General features: G+C 45.2%; 1 protein-coding gene across 1 annotated transcript in view; it reads left to right on the top strand.

Moving 5' to 3' along the window:
* col11a1b (collagen, type XI, alpha 1b) overlaps positions 1–19,862 on the top strand; it is a 53,679-nt gene extending 33,817 nt beyond the window's left edge. The window contains exons 32-66 of the mRNA XM_084706749.1: positions 1,598–1,651; positions 2,226–2,270; positions 2,394–2,447; positions 2,576–2,620; positions 2,781–2,834; positions 2,951–3,004; positions 3,161–3,322; positions 3,999–4,088; positions 5,485–5,538; positions 7,089–7,196; positions 7,355–7,462; positions 7,960–8,013; positions 8,265–8,318; positions 9,347–9,454; positions 11,569–11,622; positions 11,804–11,857; positions 11,941–11,994; positions 12,109–12,162; positions 13,019–13,126; positions 13,249–13,302; positions 13,594–13,647; positions 13,976–14,029; positions 15,301–15,354; positions 15,791–15,898; positions 16,025–16,078; positions 16,185–16,238; positions 16,770–16,877; positions 16,988–17,041; positions 17,135–17,170; positions 17,280–17,333; positions 17,460–17,715; positions 17,864–17,976; positions 18,090–18,158; positions 18,364–18,597; positions 19,350–19,862. Of these exons, the coding sequence (XP_084562875.1) occupies positions 1,598–1,651; positions 2,226–2,270; positions 2,394–2,447; positions 2,576–2,620; positions 2,781–2,834; positions 2,951–3,004; positions 3,161–3,322; positions 3,999–4,088; positions 5,485–5,538; positions 7,089–7,196; positions 7,355–7,462; positions 7,960–8,013; positions 8,265–8,318; positions 9,347–9,454; positions 11,569–11,622; positions 11,804–11,857; positions 11,941–11,994; positions 12,109–12,162; positions 13,019–13,126; positions 13,249–13,302; positions 13,594–13,647; positions 13,976–14,029; positions 15,301–15,354; positions 15,791–15,898; positions 16,025–16,078; positions 16,185–16,238; positions 16,770–16,877; positions 16,988–17,041; positions 17,135–17,170; positions 17,280–17,333; positions 17,460–17,715; positions 17,864–17,976; positions 18,090–18,158; positions 18,364–18,597; positions 19,350–19,496 (2,871 nt within the window). The 3' untranslated portion in view covers positions 19,497–19,862. The remainder of the gene's footprint in view (positions 1–1,597; positions 1,652–2,225; positions 2,271–2,393; positions 2,448–2,575; positions 2,621–2,780; positions 2,835–2,950; positions 3,005–3,160; positions 3,323–3,998; positions 4,089–5,484; positions 5,539–7,088; positions 7,197–7,354; positions 7,463–7,959; positions 8,014–8,264; positions 8,319–9,346; positions 9,455–11,568; positions 11,623–11,803; positions 11,858–11,940; positions 11,995–12,108; positions 12,163–13,018; positions 13,127–13,248; positions 13,303–13,593; positions 13,648–13,975; positions 14,030–15,300; positions 15,355–15,790; positions 15,899–16,024; positions 16,079–16,184; positions 16,239–16,769; positions 16,878–16,987; positions 17,042–17,134; positions 17,171–17,279; positions 17,334–17,459; positions 17,716–17,863; positions 17,977–18,089; positions 18,159–18,363; positions 18,598–19,349) is intronic.
* Positions 19,863–21,205: the final 1,343 nt, after the last annotated feature.

The following is a 21,205-nucleotide window of genomic DNA, read 5'->3' as shown; positions in this document are numbered from 1 at the left end:
TTCAGGGAGCATTTCAGAGTGAAGGATCAGACACACACAGCCAAAGAAGCAGCCCTCACTTTCCCCCAGGGGGGGTTCTGTCTCACGGTTGTCACGGCACCCCAATGCTTCACAGTTAAACAGAGGCAAGGATTCAGAGTTTGGAGTTAATGATGACGCAAGAAAATCTTTGTGTGTGTAAGCGTGCTCAACTTTCCCCACTGTGACAATTCCACCAAGTGAACATGATAAGCAAATAGACTGGTGTGATGTATCTGCCTTTGTCAAAGGTGAGGGGAGACGGTTATGACATCAATGACAGTGCGGACCTACCTCCTCTCTTCAACCTCAGGAATGCATGAGGTCTCTCTCCCACTGTTCCTTGGCAGCCTCACTCTGGCGGCCTCGGTTAACAGTTTTCTCCCATGTTCGTTCTGGGAGCAGTTTGCTATTGCTCCGGCTGTCTTATCTCCGTGCTGCGATTCGGGCTTTTTCCACCGCCCTATCTCCTCAACATTCAGTTTAGCAGGACTGCAGTGTGTGTGTGGGGGGGGGGGGGGAACGGTTAAGTATCAAAGATCCCTCTCCTTGCTGTCTCCACTGTTTCTACTTTGCCTGGGATGAAGTTGTCCTTCATACCACCAGCCCATGCCACTGTACATTATAACCCATTCACACAAGCAGAATACACATCCTCACACAAAGATGAAGAGAGAAATACAGTGATTTGACCATTTATTAATAATAACTGATTACCAATTCTACCATTTATCGAATTTGTATATGCTTCTCTCCTCACAGCAATGATTGGCATGGTAGATATACCATGCCAGGCATATAGTCTAGCCATGTTTATAGAACATGGCCCTGGATTGTATGGTTCCAGTGCAATGAGCAAATCCTATTAGAAGGGTGTCTCATTGCTCTGCACTTGGCAAAATCGATCAGAAATAGAAAAGCATGTAGAGCAAACTCTTTTTTAAAAGGGTTCTTTGCTATTATTTTTTATGCTGCGTGAAGGAAGGCTGTGTTGGTAAGCTGCTTTATCTTACATTCTTCATACACGCGATGACTGTCATTCTGCTGTGTCTGGAGTTTCTGCCAGACTATCTGTTTGACTGGCACGGTAATCAGCCTTAGAGGACATCGTCTGTGATAGCACAGCAACTAAATTGCTGATGTCTTTCAAATAGGAGGTGGTGTTTTTCATCCCATTGTCTCTATTTGTTTTTTTACACACCTAATTTATCTTCCTAGTTTGTCCCCTAACTGTGCAAACAAGCTACCTTGCCTCCAGCTGCCAGGTAGCTTGTTGTGGGTGAGATGGGAAGTTTCTGTTGAGATCCTGGTCCCCTGGCCTTTTCAATGTCAACACCTATTGATAGCATACATAACCAGTAGATGCGTGATATTCCACTAGTCCAACAGTGTGATTTATGGACAGCCCCATACAGGATATAAAGTACATGACTGGTGTTAGCATATAATCTCATACTCTTCAGTTTAATTTCCTGTCCTGGGCCATTGAAGGACAAGCACTGGACGCCACTGGATGTTAAAGACTGGACATAGAGCATTCTTCTATGATCTCCAATTGTAACTTTCTATCTCTTCACAGGGCTCCAATGGCTTTGTTGGATTCCCTGGATCAAATGGAGAGAAAGGAGGGAGGGTAAGGAAATGGAATTATTTCACACTCTACTCCATAAGTGCATCCTATTTTTAGCCTACAAAGAAAATGAAGTTCAACCATAAGATACAACTTACCACCAACACAAAAGACATGGAAGTTGAGATGATGTCATCAAGATGGTTGAAGTACTCAAGGCCCCAGCACACAGGGATCCAGTAGAGAGGGGTATCAGGTGCAAGGAGTGATAAGCAGTGGAGGAGAGGAGGTGGGCTTTATGTTATTATCCTCTCTCAGACAGACAATCAAGAGTAGACACCTCAGGACCCAAAATGCCAGATCTGACAGATAGTTCAAGCTGTCAAGGGCCTCTGAGTATCTGATTACCACAGGGATTCAATTATTTATTTTGTAAAAAGATGTTCCGGAGGATTCTATTTCAACCAAGACTCAACCCCCTTTGCTTAACTGTCAGTTTTTGATAGGCTTTGCTGTGTTTAAATGTCTTCAGCTCACAACTTGGATAGGATTTTTACAAAATAAAATACAGCTGTGCTCTTTTACGATTCTGGAAAGTTCTGTTGATAGACTTTTGAATGTTTTTTTTCTTTCATAGGGTATCGCTGGCAAATCTGGTCCAAGAGGTCAACGTGGTCCTACGGTAGACATCTGTCTAACAATTCACCTGCAAATCAGAACTTACAAAAAAAGTTGCAACCATTCTAAACAAATGGCTTTGTGTGTGTGCTTGGGTGTGTTTGTGTGTGTATTGTCAAATATGTAGGGTCCCCGTGGTGGTCGTGGTGCTAGAGGCCCAACAGGAAAGCCGGGTGCTAAGGTTAGTGTAACTCTAACTGTAGCAGGTACCTACCTCTGCTTCCCATTGACTCAGCTGCCACAGTACTGCAATAATCCAGTCTTTAATCCTGTCTAAGTCTCAACTGTACCTCTGCTGTTTCTCCTCAGGGCACATCAGGAAACGATGGGCCCCCAGGTGGACCCGGAGAAAGAGTGAGTACCAGACCATGTTTTGGTTTGTATTCAATTTTCTTGAGACACAGTTTGTGGTCTTGTACTACTATGGTTTGTATTTTTTGGGAAGTTCCATGATGGTTTTGTATTGGTTGTTTTTGGAATCCGTATATTAATGTGGTGGTCACCTCTCTTTCAGGGGCCTCAAGGCCCTCAGGGTCCAGTTGGCTTCCCTGGACCTAAAGGCCCCAATGTAAGTACTGGAGTGGCCTATGGGTCATTCAGTTTTATATCTAACAAGCTATGGTTTAAGTATATTATTCAAGGCTTCTGGCCACCGTTGCTAACTAACTACTTGTTCACCATCAGGGACCACCTGGGAAAGATGGTCTTCCTGGACACCCTGGACAGAGAGGAGAGACTGTGAGTTCTCCAGAGGCTTTTGACTACGATTTGATCTAGACAAGGCTGTTAATACCTGTCATGGAATTAAGTTTGCCTAAAATATACTAAACAAACTAACAAGCTAACATGCTCGATTTGATGTTGAAACTGTTCTCAATGTGTTCTCCTCTCCAGGGTTTCCAAGGCAAGACTGGCCCTCCAGGCCCAGGAGGAGTCGTGGGCCCTCAGGGACCAACTGGCGAGACAGGCCCCATCGGAGAGAGAGGACACCCAGGTTCCCCTGGTCCCCCTGGAGAGCAAGGTCTTCCTGGATCTGCTGGGAAGGAGGGAGGGAAGGTAAACTAGCGTGTACATTCTGAACCAGACATCCCTGGGCTTCATCACATTGCATCACATTGGGGGTTGGTAGTCTACTACTGAGCTGCGAGGATAGGACATCTTTTTTTTTATTGTTGTCATGGAGAAATTTTGATTACGTCAGTGCACTGACGTCAATGCCTTAATCAGATTTAGCATTTACACGAACTACTTCTGAGCTTGTAAATATTGTAGTATCTTGATGAGGGTCTCTATCATTTTTATATTTGTGCAGGTGAAACAGACTTAGTAAGTGAGAGCTGGAGGTTTAGCTAGAATCTAGTAGGCTCATTCAAAGTCGCTGAATGTAAGCACAAACACTGCCTGGGATTTTAGGCAAAGAGCCAAACAGAAGGGAAAAGAAGGTCTTCTTGAATTGATTGGTGAAAGATCTCAAGTGATTACTTAAGTGAAAGTGAAAGTCAACAGGGCTTTAGAACATCAAGGGCAAGTCATCTTTTATTTGTTTGCAATTAAATGCATGCAACATTTTGCATCTCTCTCTCTCTCTCTCTCTCTCTCTCTCTCTCTCTCTCTCTCTCTCTCTCGCTCTCTCTCTCTCTCTCTCTCTCTCTCTCTCTCTCTCTCTCTCTCTCTCTCTCTCTCTCTCTCTCTCTCTCTCTCTCTCTCTCTCTCTCTATGTCTCTCTCTGTAGGGTGACCCAGGTCCCCAGGGGGGGCCTGGAAAAGTGGGCCCCGCAGGTCTGAGGGGCTTCTCAGGACAGAGAGGTCTTCCAGGGGCCATGGTAAGATCCAGCACCCCCTTCAAACAAACACCCAGCAATGTTCCTCCACAACACCTCCAACAGCCTTTGATAGGCTAAGTACCTGCTGTTCAATCAAACGCAGTGGTCTTGAGTCTTTTTGAAGAGAGAGTTTGTGAGGCTCACATACTAATATGGCCACTGTATTGTAGTGCTTCATCACCGTTTGTCCTTTTGCAACTGTAGTGATGAGTTGACCTTAGATGCATTTTCATTGAAATGAAATTAATTTGTGAGGGGCAATAACATTTAAAGTCATGCTCACTTTTCAAGCCATCGTCTCTCTTTAAGTTAATCACACTAAAGGACATGCAATGTAGTAAAATAATGACCGATTTTGATGTAGTTACGGTATGTTACATTAATCCTTCAAACACGTCTTCTTCTTCTTCTTTTGAGTAGAGAGGAAGTGTAGTTCAAGGTGACACTGATTGACTGGGGATTCAGTCTGAGGTTGCTGACCTGACTTTGTTCATGGCGGGTCATTAAAACAGCTCACAACACCACAGAGACTTATTACTGCAGTTATGTGTTTGCCCCTTGAGTTAGAGAGGGTTGACCTTCCTCTGTACCACTCAAACACACTGACACATACACACTTCCACATAGACACACATAGATACACCCACACACGCACACATACACTCTTCCATATGCACGCAGACACATCCACAAACGGACACAGATCGACAAACAAGCACATTGCACAGACACACACACACACACTCACATACAGTAGGAGCAATATATGAGCCAATAAATAACTTTTGGTGCCAGGCAAGTGTGCTACTTCCAGGTTTCTAATACTCTGTGGTAACATGGGGAGCTGAAGAGATGAAGGCTGGGGGAAGGCTTCTGGCAGGTTTAGGACCCCCTGGCTTGGTTTGAAGCTCTGTGTGCGCCTGTAAATTAGTCATTATAATGAAAGCCTTTACTGCCTCTGGCAAGCAGCATTTACCATATGCCACCTTAGCTTGTGGTGCTATGATTCAGCACCAGCACCATAATGGGCAGTCTGGGCATGGATGACAGGAGGCCAGAGATAGATCGACTGCAGGCAAGCATCTGGCCACTAGGGCGTCCCATTCTTTTAAACCTCAGTTGGACTATTAATGATGAATTATTCACAGAGTTATTGTCGCTTTAGCACTCCTAGATTCAACCTGTCCATTGTTACTATACTGTAGATTAATCAATGTAGCACCCAGTCTTATGTAGATTCAGTATTTACGATTGCATATTCTTTGTATAAACAATAAAACACTCATACGCACAGTTTGAAAACCCATTTGACAGCTGTGTTTACTGTGCCAAGATGGAGCTGTCCCCTGCCTAGCGGTCAGTTTGATAGAAATGTCCTCCTCTCCTGTCGTTTCAGGGTCCAGGTGGCTTGAAGGGAGGTGAAGGTCCACAGGGTCCACCTGGTCCTATCGTAAGTACCCTGTCACCATGACCACCTCCCCACTTTCTTCCACAGGAGCAGAAGAAAAAAGAATTGTTCTGAGACAGACAACCACTGTTGTGGTTCTCAAAAACTGAACCCAAGCAGGTGGTGGTCTTGAAATAATGTTTTTGTGTTTCAGATGGGCAAAAGTCGAGAGCCTTCGAATGATTTCAGTCAGGAGAAATCTATTGATTGCTGCAGGCTTGGGCTCTTTTTTTCCATTGTGGACCTGCCTTTCAATATCACTTTTGGGGCTTCTAAGCACAGGCAGTCCTCATTTCTTTCTTTAGGGGGAGAGTTTACAGTAAGGGCATGAGGATTTTTAACAATGCAGCGTTTGTCTCAGACATTTTGAGCTTGAAATCTCAGCCATTGGTGCCTGTTGTGACAAAAGCTGCAGAGTTGCAGGGAATGCATGAATCTGTTTAAGTTTGACTGACAGGCAGCTTTGAACTGTCTGACATTTTATTCAGGCGATAAACACAAGCTCCCTTTAATTGCTGCGCCTCAGCAGTGACAGAGCAGTACTAGATTAGACCAGGGAGGACAGACAGTGCACGGAATGCATAATATCGAGAATGTTGCCTCAGTACCTCATCCCAGTGCTATGGGAGATAGTTGTCTGAAGTGGGAGAGATTGGTTTCGAAGTGGGGTATTTACTGAGAACACGTGACTGTTTTGTAGAGCATGATTTCAGAAAAGCCCCTTGAAAAGAGCAAGGTCTGACTCGGTGTCGTGCCCACGCACACCAGCTATCTGCTATTCCCCTCAATCGATTTCCTGCCAGAGAATGAGTCAAGTTGAGCAGCTTACCAGAGTATGTGTTGCCCATAGTCGTTGTCGGAAAGTTAGTGTTTGTTTAGTCAGGCTGGCTGTGTGTCAGGAGATGTTTGCTATGAAACACACCAGGCCCCAGGGTGCCAGGTGGCTGCTCAAATGTTCAGCTCAATCACTATGTGTGTGTTTTTTGTGTATGTGTGTTGTGTTTGTGTGAAGTGGAAGTTTGTGTGTGCGTGTATGTGTGTGCATGGCTGCATGCATGTGCAGCTGTGTGTATCTTAACAGTATATTTCTGCCTTACATGTAGTACCTTCATGACTCTTAGAGTTGATCCAGAGGTGCTTATTGATAGCAGAATTGTTTTGCTTTGGCAAACCCAGCTTCACTCCGTCCTTGTTTGGTTCAGTATTTGGGGATAATGCACCAGGTCCCAATGAGTGTTTGTAAAAGCTCTTAGTTTCAGTTGAGTGACCCTCTGAATGCAGGCTCAGAGCAGCTGAGTGCTGTCTCTTCCATGGTAGACCTTCAGTGAATGAAAATGTGTCTTTAATGGACCATGATTGACAGATGTTTTCATTCTGTCCCCATATATAAAGCACAGGCTAGCTGGCCTACATATGAGAGTATGAATGGTGATTGAAAGAGTCCTTCACGAGGTTGGCTTTGAAATTTGAACAGATTGGATAAAGGAAGGGAAGTTCTCGCTGAAGGTGTTATAAGATTGAGTCTAATGGGGTGGTGTGTTGGGGTATGACAGGGGTCTCCAGGAGAGAGAGGTGCAGCCGGCCCTGGTGGTCCCATTGGTCTGACTGGACGCAACGGTCCTCAGGGACCCCCTGGCCCCGCAGGAGAGAAGGGAGGCCCGGTGAGTACACACACACACACACACAGACTCCTCCTGAGTACACTTCACATACAATACACACACATATGCTCACACACAATCTCACTGAGCTTGAAATGTAAGGACACTGTAAATAATGGTGTGCTGACAGCCAGTGTTTGCCATGTGATTAAACCCAGGGAGAGAAAGGTCCTATGGGCCCGGCAGGTCGCGACGGCATCCAGGGTCCGGTTGGTCTTCCTGGTCCTGCTGGACCCCAGGGCCCGCCGGGAGAGGATGGTGACAAGGTGCGTTAACCACCTCTGTTCCTGTAACTAAAATACATTGCATGTGAATTTAAACCATAAGTGTAAACATAAGGATTTTATTTTGGAAAAATGTAGTTTAAAACTCATAGTTTTTAACCCATGAAGACAGGACACCAATATGCACACCAGGAAGACACAGACAAGTTCAGATGAGTTATCTTCAGGCCGACTGAATGTCTAAAGCTAATACACTATTGTGGAGTGGTGACCATCAGACATCCCTGTCACGTCCTGTAGCACCTCCCTTTGTCAATGAGGGTGCCAGTTGTGGGAGCTAAGAGCCAAGTAATCAATTAATTCCAAACACCCTTGCAAGGTTTTTTGTTGGCCAATTAAATTAAAATCTCCGGAATAATATTTACCACGCAATCAGGGGAAAGGTGACATTTGTAGAAGATGAGACTAGACTGAACAAGGCGTAGAGACTTTTTGGAAGATGAAAAAGATGTGAGATGATGGTGAGACTTGTTTTCCAGGGAGAAGTGGGTGAACCAGGACAAAAAGGAAGCAAGGCCGACAAGGGGGAGCAAGTGAGTCCATGTCTTCTTTCCTTCGACTACTCTTTCACATTCCTCTTAAATTTACAAGCTTACATTCATAAACAGTATAAGAACTGTTCCCCCCAGGAAAGAACAGCATTCAGACCCTGCTCTGACATGGTGCCTGTGGTTCTCATCAGCATATACTGTCTGTCTGCGAGTAGCATCCTGTTTTAATTGCGGACGGTGTGTCTGTGTGTCCCTGCTGACTGTGTCCTTGTCGTCCGTTTGTCCTTCTTCAGGGTCCTCCCGGTCCTGCTGGGATCCAGGGTGTGGTGGGAGCTCCAGGTCCAGCCGTGAGTCTCACTTCCAATCTTTGGGCACCTTGTGCCCTTAAGCTTAAAGTCATACCATTGTGGCTTTAACACACAGAGCTGACGTACCACAGTATTAAGCAGCTCAGGACAAAATACTGTAACATGCTCTCCTCAACACCTGCAAAAAATTCAGACCTTGATCCACAGTCTATGGAATTTCTCATGGCCTGAGGCCATGTCCCTGCTCAGTGCTAGCAGGGCTCTGGGACTAGCTTCTCTGGCAGGGCTCTGTTTCACCATCTGCAGGGCTCCAATCAAGCTCTGACCTACCTAGTAGGAGACATGGTTACTGCTAGATGGCGCACATAGGCTGACTATAACACATGACTAAAGCTAGCTGTTGGCATATGTGCCTTCTGTCTTTATTGCCTCTGTTTGGTAATGTAGCCAAAACAACTCCAGTATCTGTGGAACCTGTAGAGAGGAGTGGAAATCACTCTTTTGTTGAGCTGTAAGAAAAGCACAACATGGTCCTTGAAGGCACGGGGCTTTTAGATTCTGACTTTGTTGTTAAAGTGGAACCACGGAGGGTGTTTTTCTGTATAAAACAACAACTTTACATATTCCCTCAAGCCTGGATATGTTTTCATTTTATTTTAGATCTCTGAATATATTCAAATTATTACATGCGATTTATCCTCACCCAAAACTTTACCTGCCCTCCAAACTCCCTGGTATCAGAACGGTCCCAGGGCACAACTTGACAACCCTAGAGCACTTTCAAGTGCTGACATGTGCCATGCGTTTGAACTGAGAACCCCCTATTTGTCAGCACTTCAAACTCCCTGCAGCCTACATCTCTCCATTCCTCTTTCCATCACTTCCCAGTGCTGCACCTCTGCTTCTCAGGGAGAGATTACTTCAGCAAATTTCTCAAGCTCCCTCTCCATCAGGCCTCGGGCTACAGAATGATACCCCTCACTGGCCTTACTGAGGAACTCAGTGGAGGGCTACTGGAATTCAGTGTTTGTGACCTGTGTCTGTGACCTCTGACCTCTTCAACACAGGGCAGTGATGGTGAGGCAGGACCCAGGGGACAGCAGGGCATGTTTGGCCAGAAGGGAGATGAAGGCTCCAGAGGATTCCCTGGCCTACCTGGACCTATCGGACTGCAGGTGAGTTAAAGGCAATGTTCACTGTGCTCCTAGATAGACCAGATACACACAACCACTCACCTACAGTATGGAAAACTGTTACACCCCAGAACACTGCTCTACTACATTTGATCTGTCCAGCATTATGTGGATTAGACTCAAACAGAAACATTCCCATTTCATGGATGCCAACCCAGCTTCATTGTTGATCTGATTTAGCCCAAAGCTACAAAATAAATCCCTAAAGCACTCCTTCACCCTCTACTCGACCAAAGCAGGAAATGCAGGAAATCCATCTACATTGGATTTTTCCCTCTTTTACGAATGGAAGGAAACCCATCATTGGTTTTCTAGTCATCTTTTATCATGATCATACCCCACCTAAGGCTTTCCCAGATCTAGACATTATCTCAGCTGCCATGGCAGACCTCATCAGGTGTTCAGGAGCATGCAGCCTAACAGATAAAGACCAACAGCACAGACAGCCAGGAGAGACGGAAATAAACTGTAGGACCAGTTTGGACTAGGACCATGACCAGTCTTGGAGGGCCAGTTCACTTGAATGAATGATTAACTGTCAGAGGTCCATGTAGTCCAGCTAAACTCTGTTTTCCCATTTGAGGCACATTTATCTCTCTAAGATCGATTTAGATAATTACCTTGATTAATGATAATATTTAAGAGCACCTGTTAAGAGTCCCACTGGTTATGATCATAGATCAATCTAGATTTAAACATAGTGAAAGAGACAAAAGTAAAACATCACTATTCAGCATGACGTTCAATTATCCAAGACTGAGTAAGGAGGAAATTTGAGTGAGTCTCATCAGTTCAATGAGACCAGATAGTGTTATTTAGTGGAATTGGCTTTAAATTGGGCAAATGCACTTCATCTGAACTGTTTTAATTATGTTTGGCTAAGCTGTCCTTTCGATACATGGCAGCAGACACTGTGAGCTCAGCCTTTCAGTCCAATTATCTGTTGCAGTAATGCTTTTTTTGACTGACTTGATCACTTCAAAGGTTGGAGTTATTACAGTGTAATATTAAAATTCCACCCAACCGGATGTATGCCTCATATTGAGGTTTCAGGGACAGCAGAAAGTAAATATCAGACCCGATTGCTCATGGAATGTCATCATATTTAATGTACAATGCTGGAAGTGTAAGTAAATGCCAACATCTAAGTAAATATTGGTTCATGATTTAGTCCTCACAAGGATTGTAAACACAAAATAAATCACCTTATGGAGATGTTTTTGGGGTTCCACAACTTCAAGTGTTACTTTTGAGGGGTTTGGGGTAAAAAATAGTTCAATTAGTGTTACAATGACTTGAAGGGTTAGGGGTTGGGGATCACACCATTTTGAATGAAAGTGAAATGTTGGTCCTCACTAAGATTGTAAAACAAACCTGACTGTGTGTTTGTGTGTCATATCCTACACATTATATACTACATACTATGACTGTAACTGATGTTTCAGTCTCTAAATTAGCCTTCTGTCCAGCAGACATAAATCAAGAAAATGGCTTAAAAGTCCTTATGGATTATCCCAGTGACTGATATTCCTGTCAGTTTTGTTTTATGGTAACTTCTTATTACAGCTGCACATGCCCAATTATTGATCAGGCATGCTCCACTCCCTGGATCAACAGAGTACCCATAACACAGACAATAACAGCAATTATTCCAGGGGATATTAACTCAGAGAACATACCTCATTCTCACAGGTACATTGTCAATCAAGCTGGAGAGACACGCCCATCACCACAGTAGTACACAGACTACTTTAGCCACACATAATTTCATCACAAGAACACAACTCTCTGCCCTAGCTGAGATACGCCCCTTATTTTTCATTTGCTTTTGACAATGATGGATGGAGCACAGTCAGTGATTTACTCACGCCCAGGCCTCCTGTAGCCAACCCTTAATTATCTACCAGTTCACTTTGACTAATTGTGTGTTTTTACCTAGAAGTATTTGGGTCTACTAATGCTTTCAGCGCTATCGTGCTTTCAGGACCCCCACTCTCCATTCACAGCACATCCTCATTAGCAGGCTTTTTAATAGCTTTTTTTCAATGGAAATTTTTTTTGTTGATGAATCCTGAAGAGCTGACTCTCTCCACCAGGGATTGCCTGGACCCCCAGGTGAGAAGGGAGAGAACGGTGATGTCGGTCCAATGGTAAGCCAACTTATTTATACTTTTAAATAAGCAAATATATGTATATATGTATATTATAATCACCTAACACCGTTCCGGTCCACCTTATACACCTTACACTAATATTCCACCTCCGGATGAGTAATAGAGAAGCTACAGCTTTCCTTGATCTCGGTCTCACTGCTGTCTGCTCTGTCGCCAGGGTCCACCTGGTCCTCCTGGCCCCAGAGGTCCTCAGGGCTCTAGTGGAGCTGATGTAAGTGTCCCTATCATGGCAGGCCATAATGGCATGTGTGTTCCATGGAGAGGTAGATAACTGAGGGCCTGTCTTCTCTGCAGGGTGCACCTGGACCTCCTGGTGGAATAGGCTCCCAGGGAGGCAATGGAGAAAAGGTAAGAATGAACCGACTGTCCTTTCTGTCTGTCCTGTTACACTGTTGGTTTGTTGGGGGCCACTGGAGAACTTGGTCTGGTCTTCAGCGTGGTGATGTTTGTGTGTTTCTGTAGGGTGAGACTGGTGAGGCTGGCAATCCTGGACCACCTGGAGAGTCTGGTACTGGAGTAAGTACATCCATCTGGCACTATACATATTTAAGTTTGAGTTTGGTTGCATTAGTGTAGGTTGGGTTTTAGCAGTGTGAAAACAGATGACCAAGATGACAAAGTGTTCATGTAGGTATGTTTTGTGAGGCTTATTTGCGGGGGTGTTCATATCCAACAACACATCGCTCTGCTTCATGTAAATGGGACTTCCTAATGTGGTCGTACATTTGAGTGTGCAGTAAGTGCGGAGGTTTGTTTGCCATTTGTCACTTTTAGCAGTAGGGATGTTTACCCCTGACCGTGCCCCATCATATCTTGGATGATCCACAGTCCAGCCTGCAGTCTGGAGACTGAGAGATCATTAGAGCAGTTATCTTGGGACAGATTCAGTTTGAATCTGTTAATCAAACCAAGAGTGCTCCTTTGTAAGGGGGACCGTTGAATATCATTTTAGACATTTTGATTGAGCCACAAATTCTCACCTGCTCCTTCAATGGCTAAGCTGTTGTGTTATGATGTTCCACTTTCCCACTGAAATTGTATTAATATTTACATCATGTTCTTTCCAAAAGCCTGTTTATTAGACTGATTAGGAATGGTTTTTTTCTGTGGTACATTTGGCAATAAACACAAATTGATGACTGTGATGTGTAGTTTAATTATACAACTTTTTTGTGACCAAATTTTAATTCAGTTATTTCCAAAGCTGTTAATGTGTGCCAAAAACACAAAGCCACACATTTAGCACAGTCTAAAGAAACTGTAGTTCCAGATCCGTTGTCATAGCTGTGAATGCTCCGATCCCAGTGTGATGTTGACAGTGTTGTGGCAGGTCTGATGCCAGCATGATAACAGCTGTGTTGTCTGTCTCCAGGGCCCACGAGGAGAGACAGGGGAGAAGGGAGAGTCAGGCCCACCAGGAGCTGCAGGACCCGCTGGGGCCCGCGGACCCCCTGGAGACGATGGCCCCAAAGGCAACCCTGTACGTCAGAACCCCTCGACAGAAACTCACCTGATGCCATTATGAGTAGTGACACTTGTTTTAAAGCTCGAGTCTACTCGGTGTCAAGATCGAATTTGAACATGTGTTGTTTTCCTCTGCAGGGACCAGTCGGCTTCCCCGGAGACCCAGGACCCCCTGGAGAGCCAGGTGTCGGTGTAAGCGCTGCTTGACAATTTATCTGAATAAACCTTTTCATAAATCTGCAGAGCTGTAGCTCTGTGTGGATGTACCGTCCTGTAATCGGTCTTGGAGGCAGTATCAAATGCACTCATGAATATGTAAGAATCGGAGCTGAGAAGGTGGATGAATTCTGTATTGTCTGGAATGAAAGGTTCCAGGCCTCCCATCATCAGTAATATGTTTGAGACTTCCCACCAGTAGAAGTGTTTCCAGGTGAATCAGAGGGATGCTGTGACCTTGTGTTTGCATGTGTTGTGTTCTGTCAGGGTGTGGACGGCTTGGCAGGAGACAAAGGAGATGACGGGGAGGCTGGACAGCCGGTGAGTTCACTCTTATTCACAGTCTATGAATGTAGGACTAGATTCATGTGTAAACAGATGGAAAAATGTCACCAATCTCTTTCCACCCACACACACTGAAGGCGTTATACTGTACATACAGCAGTTGGTCATCGTTTATACATGCATGCATATATGCATGGCTTGTGTTTGGTGTTGAGCATAATCACTGTCTTTAATATTCATTAGCAGCTACGGTAAATGAACAAAGATGAGAAGAATACAATGTTTAAAGAGAGAATGGGCTGTATATGTTTGTAGCCATGTTATATAATCATGGCTTTGTCTGCCTCTACTTGTTCCTCTGTAGGGCCCATCTGGTCCTTCTGGAGAGGCCGGTCCACCTGGTCCTCCTGGAAAGAGGGTGAGTGCAGTACACATAGAGGATTTGTCTTTCTGTTATTATACTTGTTGCATTTGGTTGTATTTAGCTGTGGCACTTTAAGCTGTGGCACCATGCACTGGTCTTGTCGAATCAAACCAAGTCTGATTCTTTTGTCTTACCAATATAACATATTTATGACCTTCTTCACTTACATTACATTTTATGGCAAGCAATAAATGACTAAACCCACAGTACAATGAAAATGTTGGACAACATCAGTAATGAAGAGGATATTCCACCTCTAAATTCACTTCATTCATTCAGTCTTTTTGCATTCTTTGATATAAAAAAATGTCAGTTATACATAAGTAAATAAGCACATAAGCACATAAGTAAATACGTGTGCACTGATGAAGTCCAATTCCACTCATAGGTTTGACTCATTCCTCTGACTCAGAGTTGGCCAGTACGTGTGGAGCACAGACTGTTCAAAAGCTGCAGTCTTTACTTTCCGTCATGTTGACTCAGTAGATGAAGAATTTCTGAAAGGTACCAACTCCAAGAGCAGGAGTGGTATAGCTCTCTGATTGCCCGTAGCTTAGAATGCTCTAAAGCATTAGACTTATTAATCTTGCATGTCTGAGGCCATTCTGTGCTCTGACTGCAGAAATTAGGCATTTATGGGTTGGATGCATTTGAGGGAATGTTTCTGCCTGACAAGCATTTTTAACGGTAGGTTAATTCTGCACTGGTGGCACAGGCTACTGAACAAATTAGAATATACGTTCATGTGCTCTTAAAATGATTTTATTGACGGGATATTTTAGTTAATATCTTATCAGGGCAATTACCTAGACAGTCAAGTCGGTCTCTGTTCTAAATTGACTTTGGTCTGTGTTAATAAAGCATGGTGAGGCACCACACACATGGTCACATTGATATACAGAAGCCACATTCAAGACTAGTTTCTTTTGTTTGTTCCATTAGATGATGGTCCCAAGTGACAAAATGGTGCTTTTATGTCTTTCGCCAGGGGCCTTTTTCTTCAGCCTATCTGGTGGGTTTTAGCTACCGTGCAGTGTGTTAGGAATGTAGGTCCCCTTTACGCACATTGGTGTTGGGCTGTCCCTGTGGGACCCACTCTTCGTCAGAGTCAGGGGACCATCACCAGGTCAACAGGACTTCAGTGCTAGTTGGAGGCAGATAAATGTTGTTTGTACATTATGCTTGAGTAACACCCTGACATCCATTCAGCTTTTTCATCAGATCAACAGTCAAGGTAATCACATGACCTCCATGTCTTTTCCCAGGGTCCCGTCGGCCAAGCTGGTACTGAGGGTAGACAAGGAGAAAAGGGTTCCAAGGTGAGGCAATGTCTGTTTTCTAATACCGTTACTGCTCTATCTATATTCCCCATGCACGCTTCACTGCACCTTTTCAAACACACGCATGCCTATCCATTCAAAAGGGAGTCGAGGATTAGAGCTGATTTGACAGAGACAGACGAAGCCTCTCTTAGATCTTGGATTGTCAAAGCAAAGGCCTAATTGGACGTCAGAAAGGCTTAATCTTCAGTTTCTGTCAACGAAACTGACATGAAATCTATAGACCTTCCATAAGCGGTTAGCAGCTGCCTCTCCCTTCTCATAGACAACGGATGAGATTCTGAAACAAATCGGTCCATGCAGTGCTGATGACATCTCTTTTTAACATGTTCTGTATGAGGGGAATTACTTTGATTTGATACATTTCCTGGTGTGCTCTGTGTGACTATTAGTTGTTAATGTGGTGTGATTGCAGGGTGAGGGAGGAGCTGAGGGCCCTACTGGTAAGACTGGACCTGTTGGACCCCAGGGACCTTCAGGAAAGCCTGGACCTGATGGTCTTCGCGGAATACCTGGCCCTGTTGTGAGTTGAACTAAGTGGACCCAAGTTTATCTGCACCGCAAAATACAACTGTGATTAACTCATGGTACTGTAACTAACTCATTAGTATCTGTGATTAACTCATGGGATTTACTGTGTATGTTTTAGGGTGAACAAGGACTTCCAGGTGCGGCTGGTCGTGACGGCCCCCCTGGACCAATGGTAGGTGAAAGGAGCTCTCTCTTTCTTTTGACCAAATGACCACAGTCAGAGCATCGTTGATATTCAGAAGCGTTTTAGTTGACAAATTGTTTTTGTTTCTGTCTAGGGACCTCCTGGACTTCCTGGTTTGAAGGGAGACCCTGGCTCAAAGGGAGAGAAGGTACAGGACGTTTTTTATTCAAAGTTTTGTTAACAATGGAGTCAATGCACAATAGTGCCCAAACGGCTTTAACTGTGTCATTTAATATGTATACATATTAATATTATATCTGTTATGGTCACTGGATTATTTCCAGCCTGCAGTAGTCCAAAGAGAAAATGGAAGGCCATTACTATGTGTAGCAGGTGCTGTGACAGATCACCCTAGTAAAATATGACAGCCACTAACAATTATTTACTGGGAGATCAAAGACTAGTCCAGCCCTGTTGCCAGGGACTGTTCATAAACCTGCTGGTGGTTCCTGTATCGACTCTCCTTTGTATAACAGGACACTTCACAACATGCATTGTTAGATTAGCTCTGAGAAGATACACATGCAGATAGAAGTTTTACAAGATACTTAAATCCCGGAAATGACTCAAAATCCCAGTTACTGTCTCAAGTATTTTAAAGATGGTCGTGTGATTTCCATGATTGACCAAAATGAAATGTTTATCCGTCTTTGTGTCCCCCACCCCATCCACCCCTTAGGGTCATCCTGGTCTGATTGGTCTGATCGGACCCCCTGGTGAGCATGGCGAGAAGGGAGACCGAGGTCTGCCTGGACCACAGGGCACTGGTGGAGGCAAGGGTGATGCTGTAAGTACACAAAAACTGGTCTATGCTATTGGTTTAGAACATGTCAATCCTGCCTGTGACTAGTATTTTCATTGGCTGGACCTACTGTTTCATCTACTGTTTGTTCTCAGGGTGTCGGTGGTTCTAGTGGTCCTCTCGGCCCCCCTGGTCCTCCTGGAATCCCTGTAAGATCAACTCTTTAATCTACATGCATCCACTCAGCATCAGTATCAATACCATTGCTCACTTTATTTCCTATCTGTCTCCTCCTCAACCAGGGCCCTCAAGGATCCAAGGGCTCCAAGGGGTCATCTGTAAGTTCACATGTTCTCTTTGTTATCACATGTGATCCCGATCTGCCTGCCTGCCTGCTTTGTGTCTTCACTGTGTCCCTCACGGCTTCCTGTGTTTCGAACCTTCTAGGGTACCGTCGGACAGAAGGGAGACACCGGACTGATTGGACCTCCTGGTCCTCCTGTAAGCGAAAGTCTCCTTCTCCTTCTACAGCACAGATTTGACTGGAAAAGCACAAGTAGGATAGCCACAGCCCCACTGATGGATTTCGATTCCCAGTCTCATTGACCTCTCGCCTCTGTGACTCAGGGCCCCCCTGGTGACTTCATCCAGCCGCTGCCCATCCAGCAGGCAGCCAGGAAGACCAGACGGCAGACGGACGAGCAGGGAGACGAGCCCGTGGCTGATTATGGCATGGATGCCATGACGGGTATGGAGGATGTCTTCGGTTCCCTCAACAACCTGAAGCAGGACATTGAGCGTATGAAGTTCCCCATGGGCACCCAGGACAACCCAGCCAGAACCTGCAACGACCTCCACCTGAGCCAGCCCGACTTCCCTGACGGTGGGCGATGGGGTTCAAACAACAGACCTTAGTTAGACGGCAGACACAATTTCTATGTTATGTATGACACTGGGCCACAGGGCCCCGATGCAGGTTGTGTTTTTTAAACGACTAATGTTTCTTTTGTGTGTGTGTGTGTAATCCTCAGGTGAATACTGGATTGATCCCAACCAGGGCTGCACAGGAGACTCCTTCAAGGTCTTCTGTAACTTTACCGGAGGAGGAGAGACCTGTATCTACCCTGATAGCAGGTCTGTTGGTGTAAGTAACTGAAGTTATTCACTATAAAACCATTTATACAACTACATTCAAAATTACATATATTACATCAAGTCATATTACGTCAGGTTAAGGAAAATTGACTCTGGTTACAGGTTAGAATATCCAACTGGCCAAAGGAGACTCCCGGTTCATGGTTCAGTGAATTTAAACGTGGTAAAATCGTAAGTAGACCAACACATCCACTCTCAACTATTATGTCTTATTTCCACAGCATGATCCTTTCATAGAACAAAAGAATACAAGCAAACACATAGCAACTTCCCACTGATTAGATACTGTACCAAGCGTGTCACTAGTGCCGTACCAAAGCCCGCCTCCTGCCCCCATCCCTTCATCCCCACATCTCTTTTCATCTCTGTCCACCAGTTGAACTACGTGGATGTGGAGGAGAACTCCATCAACTCTGTCCAGATGACATTCCTCAAGCTGCTGAGCTCCTCTGCCAGGCAAAACTTCACCTACATCTGCCACCAGTCAGTGGCCTGGTACGATGCCAAGGCAGACAACTATGACAAGGCGCTGCGCTTCCTGGGCTCCAACGACGAGGAGATGTCCTACGACAACAACCCCTTCATCAAGACCCTGTCGGACGGCTGCTCGGTACAGTGCTAACCTAGATCCAGCAGTGCTAACCTAGACCCAGCTGTGCTAACCTAGACCCAGCAGTGCTAACCTAGACCCAGCAGTGCTAACCTAGACCCAGCAGTGCTAACCTAGACCCAGCAGTGCTAATCTAGACTCAGCTGTGCTAACCTAGACCCAGCAGTGCTAACCTAGACCCAGCAGTGCTAACCTAGACCCAGCACTGCTAATCTAGACTCAGCTGTGCTAACCTAGACCCAGCAGTGCTAACCTAGACCCAGCAGTGCTAATCTAGACTCAGCTGTGCTAACCTAGACTCAGCTGTGCTAACCTAGACCCAGCAGTGCTAACCTAGACCCAGCAGTGCTAACCTAGACTCAGCTAGTAATCAGAAGGTTGCCGGTTTGATTCTTGGCTGTGCAAAATACGTTGGGCAAGACACTTCACCCTCCTTGCCTCAGGGTAAATGTCCCTGTACTTACTGTAAGTCACTCTGGATAAGAGCGTCTGGTAAATGTCTAAATGTAAATGTAGACCCAGCAGTGCTAACCTAGACCCAGCTGGGGTGTTAGATCAGTTAGACCACAAGTAGTTTGGTCGATAGTGGGGTCGCTATTTGGTTCAGCGAATACATCATGATGATACAATGAGAATGGTTGACTCAGGGATTCCGGATTTAACAGTGTTCACTGCATTGTATTAAAACCTCTCTCTCTCTATCTCTCCACCCCACCCCCCTGCCCCCACATACACACACACACACACACCAGCTGAAGCAGGGCTACTCCAAGACCGTGATGGAGATCAACACTCCACGCATCGACCAAGTGCCCATCATTGATGTGATGCTGAATGACTTTGGAGATCCCGTCCAGAGGTTCGGGTTCGAGGTCGGCCCAGTCTGTTTCCTCGGCTAACCAAGCCCCCTCCCAGCTGAAGGACAGGGTCGCAGGGGGAACATGCATACCGAGACCTGACACCCCATCCTCTCGCCCCTTCTCTCCTCGCGCCAAACCTGTGTTTTATTTTTATCCATGAGATCAGCTTGAGCACGGAGAAGGTGTCCCACGCCCTGTCGTGTAAGCATTGTCCAGGGGATAATACTCCTCGCCCTTGTAGGGCCAGAATCACATGACTTTAACTTGTAATCCGAGTGACATCAGGAGAAAAAAAAAGGACATTTGATGCCGTGGCGGACAGAGGCGCACTTTCAGCAACAGAGGGAGGACTCCACTTACCCCCCAGTCCCCACCCTCCCTCCCTCCTCTCACCCCCAGCCCCACCTCCTTCCCTCCCCTCACCCCCTACCCCCCTACCTTCACCCGCCAGCCCCTCCTCCCTCCCTCGCCCCCCCAGCCCCCGTCCCTCGCTACTCTCATTCCAAAGCCCCCTCCATCCCTAGCCACCCTCACACTCCAGACACCCACCCTTCCTCGCCCACCCTGCCCCCAGCCCCAGCCCCCACCTCGCCCAGCCTGCCCCCAGCCCCAGTCCCCACCTCGCCCAGCCTGCCCCCAGCCCCAGACCCCACCTCGCCCAGCCTGCCCCCACCTCGCCCAGCCTGCCCCCAGCCCCAGCCCCAGCCCCCACCTCGCCCAGCCTGCCCCTAGTCCCCCTGTCTGAATGCTCCTGGTGCTGCTCCAAATAAAACCACAGAGGTGCTTTTGTGCAGAACACAAAACACCAAGGTGCTACAAAAGTGCATTTTGATCAACTGTAATTATTATTATTATTTTGTACAATACTGTTCTTTCTGAATCCACTTTCAAAACTTGCATGTGTACCAAGCTGGTAAGGTTTGAATAAATGTGTGGTAACATTATAGAAATAAATTTGCAATAAATATATTTGTTTGTTTTAAAGGTCTGTTGAGAACTACAGTGATTGCGAAGTAATATCAAGTTGTTTTTGAATGCAGTGTTAATATCAACAATTCGGTTTCAAATATCCCCTTAATTGTAATTATGAAGAGACCCTTTTTGTAAATATTGACCATTATGAGCACTTCATCCTTTTCCATTTCCACAAAAAATAAAAAGGTCACAAAACTGAACAAAACTACCTTTTCAAACTATGTTTACTCATTGTCATTTGAGAGTTTATCTAATATTATTTGTGTCCATTATCAAAGCCAGTATTAAATAAAGGGTAGTTTTGTAAAAATGTCTTAGTATTGCTTCAATGCAATATCAACACTCATGAGCTTATTCTACCAGATTGATTCTATTCCTCCCAATGGTATACCTCAATTGCTCTAGATAAATGTTGAGATGTTAGGCTATTAAGCCCTGTATATATCTTGACTATACAATTAAGTTTATATATTTGGGTAGGGAAAGGATAAAAACCTATTTGTGTACCTTTTTTGTCCAGTGCCTTGGTGAATGCACAAAACACCCCCTCGGTACCCTTTCTGTAAGAATAAAGAACATTTTTCAATGTACTTTGGACAGTTCATTCAAAATATTAAAACTGGATTCAGAACAATGTTTGACTGAACGGCTGTGTTGTTCCCTATTTTGGTGCAGATATCCACTTCCTGGTGATTCTGTTGTCTCTGCGACTGTTCCTGTCTTCAGAGTCTTTATCCTCTCATTCCCTTCAGATTGGTGTGATTATTGCTACA

The sequence above is a fragment of the Hypomesus nipponensis genome, chromosome 10 (assembly GCF_054491055.1).
Source record: "Hypomesus nipponensis isolate SF chromosome 10, ASM5449105v1, whole genome shotgun sequence".
Taxonomy (NCBI): domain Eukaryota; kingdom Metazoa; phylum Chordata; class Actinopteri; order Osmeriformes; family Osmeridae; genus Hypomesus; species Hypomesus nipponensis.
Note: the sequence above shows the minus strand (reverse complement) of the source record. Positions and strands in the feature narration are given on the sequence as shown.